Raw genomic sequence first — 16,477 nt, 5'->3', positions numbered from 1 at the left:
TCTTATTTAGCCTTTTGTTGTACCCACTTCAAGAGGAAACTAAGGATGGCCAAAAAGGTTTCCTCTGCCCTGGCCCAGACATTCCATGTCTAGCCTGAGGGAGAAAGTACAGGTTGTAATGCGCTAGGAACGGCCAGTGCGCGCCTTCCTTCCTCCCTGACAAAGCTTTTTCCCAGCAAAGCGATACCACCAAGGGGAAAGGCCCCTCCGAACGAATTCCTGCCTGTCCAGCAGCACCTGCCGAAGGCACAGGAGCCCTGCCAGGGTGCCAACAAGAAGCAAGGGGTCCACCGGAGCAGCCCGGATCACTTCTCAAGGAAGGGCAAGCAACGCCAGCGAGAGGAGCGCCGGACGCGCAAGGCGCAAAGCAGAGCGCGACGAGCTCCAGCGCCCAATGTGATAACCGGGGAAGCAGCCCAACCCCGCCGCCTCGCCTCTTTCGCTTTAGCCTCCGCCCCGGCTGGTGGGGCTCCGCCTCCCAGACGTCACCTCGGCCTCGCCAATGAGCGGGGGGCTGCTCCTTTGGCGGGGCCGAGGAGGAGGACGAGGAAGCGAGGCGAGCCAATGGGCACGGAGGCTACCCCTGCCCGGCGCCAGGCAAGGCGGCTCCGCCTCCCTCCAGCCGGCCCATCCCGGCGGCTTCGGCAGGAGGGAGACTGGGGAGAGTTTCGCGCGCGGGTGGGAGATGCCGCTCGCATTCCTTCGAGCTGCAGGTAAAGGGCGGGGGGGGGGGGACGAGATCGAGCGAGGGGGGTGGCTGGAGAAAGCAGGGCGGGCGAGGGGGTGTGTGTGGCGGTGGTCCCCCTGTGCAAGGTAGGCTCCCCGGGCACTCCGAGCGCGCGCTCTATGCGGCAGGCGAGCGCTGGGTTTGCACCCAGCTCCAGAACATACTTCCTAGACAAAGGGGAGCACGCCGGGCAAAACAAAAGGGAAGGGGAGCAGGGCTGCGGATCCGGCCCGCAGGACTTTGCATCCACTTATCCAACAACGCTTCTTTCTCCCCGCGTCTCTGAACTCCGCTGGAGTTGTTTGCTGTCCCTCCCCGACCGCTGGAACGCGCCCAGTGCTTCACTGGGTGCTGCATTACCTGCTGGCGGATCCCGGGGGGGGGGGGGGGGTGTTGGATCCCGGCTGGAGTCCTCCGCTGACTGAATTAGGAAATGAGTCCCATTAATTTAGCGGGACTTACCCGCTGGGTAACCGCGTTGCCTCAGGGGGGCCGGGCTTGCCCGTTTTTCCCTTTCACAATGGACCTGAGTGGGTTCCTCCTGTTGTGTGAAGCCATCTAGGCAGGACAGCAGGATCTGGAGGTTTGTCTGCAAATCCGATCTTTGGCATCGCTCTTTTGAAATAAAAGTCCGCTTTGGTTTCCTGCAGGACCGCTGCACGAAAGACAATAAAAGAGCCCGTGTGGCATGATGGCCGAATGTTGAGTCGAGTTGATGAATGGTTTTGACACCCCGCCACTTACTGGGGTGGCGAAATCCTTAAAATGGCCTTCCATTTTTCTTCCCGAGAGGTGGGAAGAGGAGGGGACATTTAAATGATCTTTTAGGAGTTGTGGAAAGCAGAGCGTGTCACCTGTGACGTGCAAAATAAATAAACGTAAAACATATTATTTAAAAAAAAAATAAACCTGAATGAGAGGGGCTGCGTTATGATGCGTGCTTGTGTAGGAGAAAGCCCCATAGACCTCTTTGGGAATTACTTCTGAGTAAATGGCATCGGACCACGATGCTTGTAGGATTCCTGCATATGTGTTGTGCATAATGCAGCTTCTGTAAAGAACCTGACAAAGGGATGTGTATATGAGAGAACCCCCTGCCGAACTTCTGCAAGTCCCAGTGAAGGAGAGTTAGTGTTATGCACATGCAAATGTGTGTCACCCTTTTAGGAACAGACCCTCCAAAAAAAAATAATTTAAGAAACAATAATTAAAAGGTAAGCAGGCTGAGCTTTTAAAGCCACTCTGGAGACTTTAAAAAACAAAAACTTTGGTTTTATATTTTCATCAATTGGGGTTGGGGGAGAAAAATGCTGGTTGGCTTGAAGCCGCCAGGAACTGGGATATTAGCGTGATAATTGGCTTCTGTTAGCTGTTGCATGTCACTTCATGTATATTTTATGGGCACTTTTTATAGGGGACATTGCTATAGTAACGCGGGCTCAGTCCTGGACTGAATTAATACCTGTGCAGAGCATCTAGTCCGGTTAGTGTTTCCAGCAGTGCTGTTGCTCTGAATAGATAAGCCCTGGGATCTTTATATAAGCCCTATGATGATTGACATTTCCCTTTTCTCTTTTGGTATGCAAAACCTTTATTTTGCATCACATTTTTTAAAAAAAAAAAAATATTGTGTCTTGTATATTCAGTCTGAAAGTCAGGGAGGGGATACCTTATGAATTCTACCTTCCCCCTCATTTTAAATTCAGAAAAATCTAGGCCCCATGATCAAAGTGTAAGACACAGAGAACACACAACTTAATAAAACTGTCAGGTGCTATCTTAAAGACCAAAAGCATTTATCCCCACATAGACTTTCATAAATCAGACCTTACTTCATCAGATATGTGAAGATTCATATATACTAAGAGCTGCAAACAGTGGTGGTGGCATGGGACAGTGTCACAAAGAAAGGCCAGTTTTGAGAAAAAAGATCCTTTCAAAAATGTAATCAGTCTGCTCAGAGTGAGTGAGGACTACTCGCGGCTGTTGGCAGACAGGCAAAAGTGGATTAATTTCAAACGTAGTCTAGGGAAGAGCAGACTAAAACATGATAAGCAGATCCCATAAAATATCTGTAAGTGGCAGAATGTTCAAGATATTAGGCTCTAAAGTGAGTCTGAAATCCAAAATCCCAGTTAAGACTTTGTTGGAGGAGGTAGTATAAACAGAAGATGTTGTGAGATTTGTGTTTAGAATGGGGTTTGGACCAGAGGGGAGCACTTTACAACGGAAATGCGGTAAAGGCAGATAATCAGGCCACAGAGTAAGGAGAGCAAATTTTGGAATAAGTTCTCTAGCCAGGATTAATTGAACGATACATCATATCAGAGAAGCTGAGTCTGCTGTCTGTATCTGTAGTGCATTACACGCTTATGAAAGACCCAGACTTAAGCAGCGAATTAATGGGATAATGGAGTTCCTTACTGTACAAAGAAACTTTCCCTGACTGGCACAGTTGGCAGCACAAATAGTTTCCCATTCTTGACAGATGTTCAATTTTTAAAACTGCATGATATGCAGAAAGCTTTAGCGGGTGCTGCTCCTTACATTAGGGCTGTGCTTTCTTTGACCTTCAGCTCGTTCATTCTGGTTGAACTCCATGTTAGCAGCTGACAAGTACATAAGGTGTGTTCTCCTGACTTAAGGTAGATGGCTTCAGGTGGCTGGATCCTGTGGGATTGGCAGACCAGCTCCTTCTTGCCTCTCCCTGACCACACCTTGTACGTACCCCAAAAAGACTGTACTGAGTATTGGGGAGGACTGTTGTGCAATGAGAGGGAAAATTCACCAAGTCGTCTCCTCTGTCTTTCAGTTGCAGATAGCTTAGCACCACTGGCCAAGGAGGACTATTCTTCCCTGTTACAGTAACCTCCTTGAGCCAAAGTGTCTTGTTTATAAGAGTTTTCTGTAGGATTGCAAACCTCCAGGTAGTGCCTGGGAATCTCCAGGAATTACAACTGATCTCCAGATAGCAGAGATAGTGCCCCTGGACAAAATGGCTGCTTTGGGTGGACTCTGTGGCATTGTACCTCTCTGAGGTCCCTCACCAAACCACACCCTCCCCAGGATCCACCCCCAAAATCTCCAGGAATTTTTCTACTCAGGGCTGGCAACCCTAGTTTCCTGGCCCCCAGCAGTGGATTTTCAGATTGCAGGGAGCTGTGGGAAACCCCTGCTGTAAGAGCCGATGTTCACAATATGTAGGTGAAAGTAAGCTTGCATTGATGGGATGTCTGTGTTGTGGGCCTCCAACTCTGTAGCTCCTCACAGAATGCCTCGTTTCTACTGTATGGATAGGTAGGAGATCAAGCAACACAGGTGCATTGAGGGTAGAAAGATGTTGAAGGCTGCTATTCAAAACACCCAAGACCCAATATTGCATGCAAGCAATTTTAGATTTACTCTGTCAAGATGGACACTTCTAAATACATTTTAATTTGAAACAAGTGGATTAATTTCTTGGACGTTCTGTAGATGCTCAGAAAATTGAGCCAGATTTGGCCTTTAGGACATGTTGTATGGCAGATATCACCAAGAGTCAGAAGAAGAAGAAGAAGATATTGGATTTATATCCCACCCTCCACTCCGAAGAGTCTCAGAGCGGCTCACAATCTTCTTTACCTTCCTCCCCCACAACAGACACCCTGTGAGGTGGGTGGGGCTGGAGAGGGCTCTCACAGCAGCTGCCCTTTCAAGGACAACCTCTGCCAGAGTTATGGCTGACCCAAGGCCATGCTAGCAGGTGCAAGTGGAGGAGTGGGGAATCAAACCCGGTTCTCCCAGATAAGAGTCCGCACACTTAACCACTACACCAAACTGGCTCTCCGGAACATTAGTCAGGAACTAATGTTTTAAGGGTTTTTTAAAAAAATCTTTAATTGTGTTTGTCTGTGTCCTTTATAACGTTTATATCTCTGCTACCTAATCTTAAATAGGTACACACACAGCCTGACATGGCTTGGCCCAACAAGGTCTCATCTTTGTCAGATCCGGCCCTCATAACAAACGAGCTCGACACCCCTGCCCTACAAGGTCACTGTAAGTCAGTTGCAACTTGACAGCAAAAAAGGAAAGATAATTTATATATAATACAGTGTGTTGTAAGCTACCCTGAGAGTCATGGATTGGAGGGCCAGGATTCAGATAGCCTATCATCATCATAGATAATAATTCCCGAATCATGATGGCCCAATGCAGCACTCACATTGGCTGATGGGTGCACTCAACAAACCATTGGCCCATCATGCGTCAGTCACCAACTCTGGGTTCCCATTGGCTGACACCCCTGTCCCTCGCCTACTGCAGGTCTGGGAACACTGAACAAACCATCAAAACAGTCCTGTCTCAGAGACAGACATATCTCTGACGCTTCTCTGTGTCCTCTCCATCAAGCAGCCTCAGAAAAGGCTGCTGCTCTGCTGCACAAAGCATTTCCTCAAAGGCCATGGTGGCTGACTCATTCCTGTCACTCCTCCCCCCCCCCCCCCCGCCCTTCAGCCTCATCCCAGGACAGATGAGGATTGGGCCACTGGGGAAGCTGCTAGCCAGTTGCTAGGTAGTAAAGGGAGAGCCCTCAGCTGAATATAATGACATAGTGTCCACCCTCTAAAACAGTTATTTTCTCAAGGGGGAGAGAGAGCTGTTGTCTGGAATTCAGTTGTGATCCCAGGAAATCTTCAGGCTCAACCTGGAGGTTGGTTGCTCTAGGTCTGGCAGCACCCTCTGGGTGACTTGATGCCACCTGACTGGCATATGACAACTAGGCCTGGCAGGCTGCTCCTGTTCAGCAGCAGCCCCCCTATGACAGCCAATGTGACTTAGCAGTTGCCAACTCCAGATTGACAAATTCCTGGAGATTTGAGGAATGGAGGAAAGGGTAGAGTTTGAGGAGGAGTGGGTCCTCAGAAGGTACAATGCCATAGACTCCACCCTGCAAATCAGCCATTTCATCCCAGGGAACCACTGTTGCCAATCTCCAGGTGAGGGCTGGAGATCACTCAGAATTACACCTGCTTTCCAAATGGCTCTCCTTAAGGTTGGAGGGGGGGAGTGAATGCCTTCACTTGTGTGGGTGGGAAGACAGCAAGGGTTGGGGGCCACTCACCCAGAGCCTCTTTCTAGAGCCCGTTGTATTTCTCTCCACAATGGGGCTTATTCCTTGTAATTAAATGTATTGGTGATTGCATGGATGTAGTTAGGACTTGGTAAAGAAGGACAGGACTGAGTGGATTTTAAGAGCTTGTTCTTGGGCTGTTCTGATTTCAGACAATGGTTTCTGTAGATTTTCAGTCTTCTAAGCCCATTTACTCCAATGGGCATAGAATGATGCAGCTCATGTTTAGAAATACACAGCTTGAGTCCTGAATTCACAGAACTCTGGATGGATAACCATGAATGAAGTTACCACAGAATGTATCCAACTGTACAGAAAGTTGCCAAGTGGTGAGAGAAATTACACTCCACGTTTATACTTGGAGGAAAATCTTTCATGTTGGTTCTTTTACCTCCCCACCTCCTCTCAAGCTGTCAGCATCCCACAGTTGACTAGTAGCTGTCCATGTAGATGAACAAGTTAGCAAAACTTGTCGTAGGCTTCTGCTGACTTCATTTGAGTTAACTGTAAAATGTACATTGCTGTTTATTTCAGATTTGCAACCAGCATAATGTTGGCATTCCAAATTTTGGACAAGCGTTGTACAGTATGGCACAGACAGAAGATAACCTCGATCATGACATCCCACTGTGGCCTCTTCCATCATACTGGGCTAAAATAGTTGTGGGACTTCTTTCTGTCATCTGCTTTGCTGACAGCTATGATGGGGACTTTGTCTTCGATGACTCTGAAGCTATCCTCAACAACAAGGTTGGTGTGGTTCTGTCTTGGATCTTCCATTCAGGCTTATAAAGAGCCACTTGCTTGGTTGGCTGTGGAATGTAAGATTCTTCTTCAGATAAGCAGGCAGGGACTGTTGGAAAATGACACAAAAATTGGATCTAGTGGGTGTGGGTTGGTCATTTTTTAAACCACTGACACCTTATGTGATAGACAGACAGACTGGTATAACTTTTTGAGGTCTAGTAACATTTGCATTCTAATCAGCAACTCTCTCTCAGTATGTGGAGGTCCTGCAATAAAGCTTTTAATCTGAAGCAGAAGAAGAGTAATTGCTTTTCTTTTTTCCATATTTTCATATTGTGAACGAGGGCCATAACCAGTTTTTCTTGCTAAGTGCCTCATTCCATGGGGAAACTCAGATAATTGAATGGAAAAAATCAGAGACTCCTTCATAGCCATCTGAAACTTCTTGAACACTTTTACCATCCCAGGGGACTACGTGCATGTCTCTGCATGATTACCATCAGAGATGCAAAAACTGAGTAACCATAGTGACTTTTAAGTTCAGGTGCTGCCACATATGCATAATGAGCATCTTCTTGCCATGGTCCCAGTGGCTTCAGAATTTTAAAGCACGCTATCACCTAATTCCTTGTTGAAATATGAAGGCTATCTTGAAAAACTTGAGCGCCAGTTTGGTGCAGTAGTTAAGATCGGCGGACTCTAATCTGAGAGAATTGGGTTTGATTCCCCACACACCCTGCCCACATGCAGGCAGCTGGTGACCTTGGGTCAGCCTCTGTTATCTCAAGAGCAGTTCTCTCAGAACTCTCTCAGCCTCACCTGAGAGAAAGGGTGTTTGTTGTGGGGAGAGGAAGGGAAGGTGACTGTGAGCCATTCTAAGACTCTTTTGGGTAGTGAAGGGTCAGGGTATAAAACCAAATCTTCTTCAAAAATCCAGCATGAGCCCAGGAGAATCTTGGATGGGTAGAGTTCTGTGGGCCATACATGAGAGGAGCTTAGACCATTACTACTGGAGCAGGGGAAGAGAGGTACCAACTGTCACTTCTGCCTTGTCCTAAAATGGTATGGTACTTGTCTTCTGCTGATGGGAGAGATGTAAATACCATGAACAAGCTGAAGTGAACCCTAATTGTATTACCTGTCCAATTGGCAGGCCAACATGTGGAGAGGGAGACCAGACATTGGTGTGTTGGCTGTGTCCCCATGTATCAGTGCTGAGTCTGTGTGCAGAGAAAGTATGTGTGTGTACCCTCCCAACATCATGGCCAGGGATGTTGCTTTCTGAACACTGACTGCAGGGCTTGTGTGTGCGAGGCTACTGTGTCTCTGACTTCAAGACCAGAAACAAATGTACAAAATGTACAAAAATTCATCTTGTTCTCTCAGCAGACTGGTCTAGTTCTGGGAAATGCAGTGTTAATACATGAAACCAGCATTTTTTAATTTCAGAAAATATATAAATACATGTGCCATATTGACCACAGTTGGTTGCTTCATGTAGAAACAGGAGATTTGGCATAATGTGGAGTAAAATCTATATTAGTTAACCTCAAATGGTTTACTTGATCGGGCTTCATGCACTGAATTACAACATCCTCAGGCAATTACTGAGTAATTCCATTGTACTCCTCAAGATGAAACACTACATGAGAAGGATGAGTATCATGCTCTGTTCATGCATTTTCAGATTCCTAGAACATATGGGGGAAACACAAGTAATGGCATTGCTTTTTTGAAAAAGATGAGATGCCCATGGGAATTCACAGGTCCTTGGCTCCTTTTCAACCACTGTGACTAAACCATGTAATGATCTAATTCAGGAGGTTCTTCTGGTGACCTTGGTTCTCACTCTTCAGTATCTTCTTAAAACAATTTCTGTTTTGAGGGACTTCATGCATTGGTTGGGCTTCTTGTTGCTTATTCTAAGTCCTCCACATAAAGCCAGCTTGGTGTCTTGTGTCAGTCACAATTCTCTCAGCCCCACCTACTTCACAGGGTGTCTTTCGTGGGGAGATGAAGGGAAGGTAATTGTAAGCCGCACTGAACCTCCTTCAGATAATGAAGGGTGGGGTATAAAACCTTCTTATTCTCTTTCTGGTTTGTTTTAACACTATGCTGTTTTATTGTTTTGGGCTGGGGTTTTTTTGGTCCTGCTCCTTAATACTTTGTGATTTATGTGTTTTCTGTTGTTTTGGGGTTTTAGAGTACCAGTTCTTTATATTTTTGTCTACTGCTATGATTTATCTACAGTAGTATAAAGGTGGGATATAAATACGTTGGTTAAGATATCAAAGAAGCACAGAATCCCAGTTTGTCATCCTACAGATGATCACTGTTTACAATGCACTACAAGCTTGTTCCCAAAACTTTAGCAAAAGCTCCTTGAGCATCTGCAATCTGTACCAGAATACCCTTCCATAATCCATTTGGTTAGCCTCGTTTTCATTTTCGTGCATGGAGTTCCTTGTCCCAGTACTTTTGTATTAAATGTATTAATGGTCAATTTATCTGCTTCCTCTTTCAAAAAATGCATTAAGATTCCGATTTTGCTCAAAGGTAGCAGCAGAAAATCAATTCAGTAAATAAACTGGTTCTTACGCAGCCTGCATTTGAAAACGGGAAGACTTAATTTATTTTCGATTTTATATCATTGAGTGTTCCTCTTAAAATTGAACGGTATATTTTAATCCCCACCAAAGTTTCATTTTCTAATTCTCCTATAAAATCCACTTCCAGAAATCATAGTCAATAGGTTGCCCCTTGAACAAGGAGGAATCCAAGACGTAATGAAAGTTGACTTCATGGACAGCACATCATATTTGGTTCTTTTTCCATGCGAGCTCCAGCCAGTGGAGCTGTTTCATAGATCTATTGATTATGGCCAAGCCTGTGCTGGATGCCATACTATGATCCTTTTATTAACTTTTTCTGCTCCCTTTACAATTTCCAGCTAGCAATACTCTCCTGCAGTTGGCACTCTGCCTACCATAGCACAGAGCAGTCTGTTAGTGGGTTTTATTGGCATTCAAGGCTGTTTTCCAGATGCTTTCTTGCCATTGCAAGCAGCTCTTTAAAAGCTGTGTACAGCGAAATGATTTGTCTTTTGTGTGTTTAAGAAGGCAGACGTTTGAACAAGTAAAGCAGAGTGTGCTGGTGGTGGATGTATTAATTAGAATGAGTCTTTTTCAGAATGTTACACCCATGATGCTATTTAAAATCAAACCTTTGAAATTAGATATTTGAAGGAACGCATACATGACTTTTTAAAATGTGTGCTTTTTTAAAGTGGATGGAAAAATGGCATTCTCTTTGTCATGGTACACATCTATAACAAAAGTTCTTCTTTGTTTCCTGCAGGCAACGTTCCTGAATTCTTAGGTTCCTCTTCTGGTTTGCTATTTTTTTTTTTTTTTTGGCTAATCCGCACAATCGCTTCTCAGGCATATGGTCCAACTGTTGCAAGATGCATAACATTTGTCATCCCAGACTGAATTAGGAGGTAACAGAGCTACTGTTAGACTGCTCTGCAGTGGGCCAAAAGCCAATTTACCATTCCATGTTTTCCAGTTATCCTATGCAAATTTTAATTCTGTTGATTGTGCATTGCTGGCTTTATTCTAACTGCATTCAGATGTGAAGCTACCACGAATGTCCTGTCTCTGTCAGTAAAACAGAAATGTTCTAAAACAGATAAATGGTTTCTGGGAAGCAAGTCCTACTGAGTTCAATGGGTGTTAAGGCTGGTCAGCGCATTGCTCTCAACATGCTGATACTGCTGAAGATGTGAATGTGAATCTCTCTGTGGGTGACTTTTTCCACCCTTGACTGTAATGTGAAGCAGTATTTGCTACGTGAGCTGTTGCCATCATAGAGGGACTTTCTCTGACCCTGCTCCATTTTATTGTTGGCCCTTGCCTTTTGGCCCTGATTCAGCCACTGTGCTGATGTAGTCAGTAGCTGGAATGGATAATTTGCTATGAAGATGCTATTTTGGACTGCCTTTTCATGGCAAGAATTTGGTATGCTGAGCACAAGCGTGCAGAAGATTACAGTTCTAAGATTGCCAGCGAGGTCTCCATAAATGTTTGGGAGTGTTTGGATTGACCTGTCATCTTGACATTTGACTTAGTACATCTGTGACATCACCTGATTTTCTAACTAGGTTTAGGAGCCAGGGAACACCCGGTGAGTTCAGATGTCCCTTCCCACTGTCCTCTCAGGTATGGACTCTCCCTTGTCTTATTGGCGCCCTCTATAGTGAGCTACTAGATGGGTACCACTTTTAATGCAAACCAGGGGTAAGTTACGAACACAGTTTTCTACAGTGTTTTCAGCTGGATTTGTAAACTGTGGTTTGACCAAACCATGGTTAGTGTTCAGATTGGTTGTGCACATAGCATTAACTATCCATATAAATGGAAGGAGTGCTATAGGCTTGCTTTGAAGTTGGACAGGTCCACCTCTGAACTAGGAAATTCAGTTTCCAGTGGCAAAAAAATTTGTCTTGTTGAAAAACTGAGTAATGATGAAGTGGACTCTAGCATGTGAAAGTTAATGTGGCAATTTGTTAGTCTTTATTATCGTGGGACGCTTTGTTTTCGCAGATGGAAAATCAGCCCCAACTGTGGTTGTGCGAATTAGCTCTTGTTTTGGCAAGTAAGCATGAAGGTGAAATCCAATTGCTTTGTAGGTGATTTGGTGACTGCATAAGCTAATTCAGTCCTGTTGCCATCTGCTCAACTCCATGGAACTTTACTGGTCTAGGTGCTAATTGAATCACCAATGCAGGGCAAAATCCTACCTCCCATTAAATCAAATGAAAGCTTCAGCACTGGCTTCCAGGAGGTCAATTTAATTCAAAGTGTTTCTGAATCTCTTGTTTGCTTTGCCTTATTTTCTTATTTATTGAAGAGTTTTTTTAAAAAGCCTGTGGATATCAGCTGTGCAAATTATTTCTACGCTGTAATACTCTAGGCTCCATGCATGAGTAATTTTTATTATTTGCATTCTGTTTTGTGAATGTAATGAGATTGCCTGCCATTTTCCATCAAGGCTAAAGTTGCTATTAGCATTGAACAAATGTGTTGATATTCTCTCGGTACTGCTGAAGTACTGGTGTGAAGAAAGTGGCTTTAAGCCTACAGTCATGTGCATGCTTACCTGTGAATAAGCAACATTAAGTACAGTTGAACTTACTTCTGAGTAAACGTGTATAGGATTTAGCTGTACAGCTACCAAGTAATTTGTATGTGAAGCAGAGCAAGAGACTGATAAATTAGGTGGTTATTTGTCTTTGTAACATTGAAGTCCAAAAGGACATTGTACATGCCTGTAATTACTTTCTTCTGCTAGGATAGTAATCCCCACAAAGCATCTCTTCTCCAAATCAGAGGGCCAATTCTGACTTTCTTTTACCTCTACAGAATAGTTCTGAAAAACCTAGAAGGCATCACCTTTATGTCTGCAGGCTGGGAGTACCCATTTGGAAACTGTGTGTAGAGGCTTGCAGGCTTCTGAGTGTCAGGTGCCAGAAGTCAGGCAAACAGAGTAATTCAGTCCAAGGTCAAGGGTCCAGAAGTCAAGCAAGGCAGAGTCAGTGGCTTAGCATCTATCATACATGTTGCATCCATACCTAACATCCTCTCTTGGCTGGTTTTGTAGCCTCACACCTAAGGGTCATGCTTGCATACAGTTACTCAGAAGCAATCCTGTAACTATTCATCTTTGCTGTCAGCAAGCAGCTGGCGTTGGGCCAGGAGGCATGCACTTTGCCATCTTGTATATAGCTCTGTTCTCAGCCTTCATCTGAGGTGCTTTAAGGGTGTAGGTGATACTGGTGGGTTGGGAATGGCCAGCTGAAGTTCACCTGTTGAATCAGATCTGGAGGGTCTTGGTGCTCTGCACCAATAAACACTCCTTGTGTCTTTCTTATACTTGTGTTGGAGACAAATAGCTTAAGAGATGACGATTCTGCAGACAGGCTTGCTCAAACACTTGTTTCAGTAGGCTTCCTCAAAGCAGAATACAGCTCTGTAGAATCTTTTCCTGTTCAGCCTTCTCTTGTTAACATTGTAGAATGATTCCTTGATGTTTTATGCCCATGTGAATACATAGAAGTGTATTAACATTTATCAAATACTTTTAAAATGTATTTAGTCTTTCATAAATACACTGGAAGGCTTGGCTGGATGGAGTTGGAAGTTGTATAAGGAAACTTTCCATCCAGCTGACTCTTTCATTCCCTTAAAAAACCACAAAACTACAACCCCAGGAATCTATCTTAGTTGAAGTAGAGGTAGCTATGATAGGAGTGCCTGAACCTGTTGGGCAAACTGAAGTAGTATATGGAGATACATTGTCATGCAAGCAAAGTGTATAGGAGGCTTTCTTCCACTGAATCAGAGCATTTGGTCTGTCTAGTGCAGTATGGCCTACAGCAGCTAGGAGCAGTGCTCTTTCCTATCTTTTTTTGCTTGCCATCCTTTCAGATGGTGATAACGGGGATTGAAGCAAATGCAAAGGCCATTGAGATGTGGTCCTTCCTGAGACCAAGGGATATGCTTTTCAATGGATGCCCACTGTTCTGTCCTCTCATGCTGGTGTTAACTGAATGTTTGGTCATATTCAGCTTCAATTAATCTTTGCTGTGACCCTGAACACAATGGGGCCAGCCTATACATTTAATGTGCCAGAAACGAAATGGCACTTTAACAATGCTTTTTAGATATTTAAGAAAGGATCGCCATGGGAGATTCTAATAAGAACGGTCATTAGATGTCATCTATAATATTTATGCTGCACTTACTGGAATTCTATGCTGGTGACGGGAATAGAAAAAAAAATTGGAATTGAGCAGCCCACAGCTCTGATATCTAAGATGCAATAAAGACTGAATTGGAAGACCATAAACTAACTTCATAAGTACAGGGTATCGTGATATGTGACACTGTTCAGAGCCAAATAAAGTAAAGTGTGTTGTAATGTTTCAAGTCAGATCTCTGCATGTTAAGGATCCTATTATAATGTTTTCCCTCATGTTTCTCTCTGGACACTGCAGGGTTTTCTCTGCTGTGGCACTCGCTTCCTCTCCTGCTAACACTTCCACATGTGACAGGGATCCTTGACAAAATATTGATCGTGCACAAGTACTAGAAACAGAGGAAGCAAGTGCCACAGTGGGAGAAAGTCTCCACAGCAGCTGGAGATCAGCACAAGAAGTTATAGGCTCCAAACCCAGATTTGGCACAGTTGATATACCTTGATAGAACCTTGTTCCATTGCATAGACAGGGGATGGAATCTAGCTCCTTATGATAGAAATCTGATAGAGAGCCAAAGTTTGTATATTCTTCCTTTCATCCATCAACTTGAAGATAGAAAGGGCTGTGCATAAAATCTCAAGTACAGAGTTGCCAGACCCCAGGTAGGAGCAGGGGATTCCCTGATTTTGCAGGCTCCCGCCCACTGCCAACCAGCTCACTGTACCATCCTAAGGAGAGTTATACCCTTCTAACCCCTTTGACTTCAGGGGCCATTGATTTAGAAGAGTGTAACCATACTGGAAATTGCATCAAAACGTGAACCCTCAAGGGGGGTGGTCCTAAATGCAACTGAATAAGAATTACCAGCATTTTTTATTTACCAAACATTTTCCTGTCATATGATGCATACTTTAAAAAAAAACAAAAGAAAAGAAAGATTTCTTTAGTAACCAATGGTACCTGTGTGGATGAGGGCATTTCTCTCCAGCCCAACAGCCACACTCTTAAGTATCCACAATAGCACCTGGGGCTGCCAGCCTCCAGGTGGAACCAGGAGTTCTCTCAGAATTATAACTGACATTCAGACTACAGAGATTAGTTCCTCTGGAGAAATGGATGGCTTGGAAGGGTGGACTCTATGGAATTACACCCTGATGTGGTCCTTCCCCTTCCTCAAGGCTCTACCTTCCAAACTCCAGAAATTTCCCAACCTGGGATTGGCAACTGTGATAGCAATAGTTCGTCAACAGTCACATTTGCCAAACTGTAACTGAACCATTTTACTGCTTCCCCTAATCTCAACTATCCCCAGTAGGCATTCCAGATCTTGTCCCATGTTTAGTTGAACCTCTTTCATTCTGTACATTCAGATTGTTGCTGTATCCCAGAGTCTGTTGAGTCCATTTCTAAGATGGTTACTGCAGATTATCAACACCCCCCACCCCAAAAAAGATTTCTTCTGGGACTCTCCCTCCATGCTACGCAGAGACAACACATACATAATAAAGAAATACTTGGACATATCCAGTTCTGTAGGCACATCAGAGTGACCAGGACCCCCAGAATTTAGTGTCTCTTTACTGCCATGGAGGGGGACTTTAGTCTGAGTACGACCACAAGACCCCATACTCTCATCAAATAAATTAAGCCTAAAGAATGCCATGTAATACCCGCATTCTGAATCATCTGCATGTAAATGACAGATTTCCCTATTCTCCTCACAAACATTCTACAAAACAGTCTTCAAGTGGGCAAAAAAAGGAAGTCTGTGAAGAAAATGAGATTTAGGTAGGAATAACAAACATTGTGGAGCGAGATATATATACACAGAACGGCTCTCTTGTTTACCCAGACCAAAGTCAAGGGTTTAGGTCATCATGATGATGCTATTAACGCTGTGTTTCTTACAGGACCTCAGGGCAGAAACCCCGCTTGGTGATCTCTGGCATCATGACTTCTGGGGCAGCAAACTCAGTAGCAATACCAGCCACAAATCATATCGACCACTTACGGTATTAACATTCAGGTAAGACAGTGTGGGCCGTGCTTAACACTGCTTTTTTCCTTTTTAAAAAAATCACACAAATAGACTTTAAAAAGGAAGTCAGACTTACTAAGAGACTACCTCCATTAGGAGTGAGTGTTTATAATCTTTTAGAGCCATGGAATGAGATTTCTGTAAGCAGACCCATACAACTGTCCTTTCTTCTGAAAGATCACAGTATCGTCCAGATCCAGGGTGGCCAAACTGTGGCTCAGGAGCCACATGTGGCTCTTTCACACATATTGTGTGGCTCTTGAAGCCCCCACACTCCATCAGTCAGCTTGGAGAAGGCATTTACTTCTTTAAATAATTTCTCCAAGCCAGCCAGCAGGGTGTGGGGGCTTGGAGAATGCATTCAAAGTTGCTTTTTTTCCACCTTTTCCTTTCTCCTCCCTCCCCCATCTATCTATCTATCTATCTATCATCTCTCTCTCTCCTTCCCTCCCTCCCTTCTCTCAAACATCTGATGTTTATGTTTTGCAGCTCTCAAACATTTGATGTTTATTCCGTGTGGCTCTTACATTAAACAAGTTTAGCCACCCCTGGTCCAGACATTCCTTAAATGGAGTATCCTTTTGTGCTTGCTCCCTGTTATTGGAGACAGCAGGAGTGTATTGTCAGTGTCCAAAGTTGCTGTGATTTCTTGTTGGGTTGTGGAGGTACTAGAAGTGCAGCAGGCTTGCTCTGAGGAGATGTGTGTCACAGATCTCTCTGTCTTTGTCTCCCATATATCATTTTTTAATTCCACTTCACATAATGCATGTCTGTCTTTTTTGACAGACTCTTAAAGTTCATTGAAAAAGGGTAACCTCCTCAAGAAAAAAGGAAAATCTTCTGGAAAAAAAGGGAAAGTTTTGGAGGAAAAAAAATGAACATAGTGATTTAATAAATCATCACTTGTGCTAGAGAAGCGAACTCAAGGGAGACGTTGCTTTTGCAACCTCCATCAATAACCTGTCCCTGTCTTGTCACAAAGTCTGTCGAGCTTACCGTCTCCTCCTAGATGCATAATGTTCTTTATGAATTACTTTTTCCTACATGCCCAGTTCAGCACTAAAATGTCAAACTGGAAAACAGGGCAGGATT

The 16,477-nt window shown here is 44.3% G+C and overlaps 1 protein-coding gene across 2 annotated transcripts in view; it reads left to right on the top strand.

The window, feature by feature from the left end:
• The first annotated feature begins 576 nt into the window (after nt 1-576).
• TMTC4 (transmembrane O-mannosyltransferase targeting cadherins 4) overlaps nt 577-16,477 on the top strand; it is a 57,841-nt gene continuing 41,940 nt past the window's right edge. Inside the window, exons 1-3 of one of the 2 annotated variants that reach the window (XM_060233670.1) lie at nt 577-713; nt 6,375-6,590; nt 15,258-15,373. In XM_060233670.1, the coding sequence (XP_060089653.1) occupies nt 6,429-6,590; nt 15,258-15,373 (278 nt within the window). In that variant the 5' untranslated portion in view covers nt 577-713; nt 6,375-6,428. The remainder of the gene's footprint in view (nt 714-6,374; nt 6,591-15,257; nt 15,374-16,477) is intronic. The other variant, XM_060233668.1, reaches the window with a different exon arrangement.

This window comes from Heteronotia binoei, chromosome 3 (genome assembly GCF_032191835.1).
Source record: "Heteronotia binoei isolate CCM8104 ecotype False Entrance Well chromosome 3, APGP_CSIRO_Hbin_v1, whole genome shotgun sequence".
NCBI classification, from domain to species: Eukaryota; Metazoa; Chordata; class Lepidosauria; order Squamata; family Gekkonidae; genus Heteronotia; species Heteronotia binoei.
Note: the sequence above shows the minus strand (reverse complement) of the source record. Positions and strands in the feature narration are given on the sequence as shown.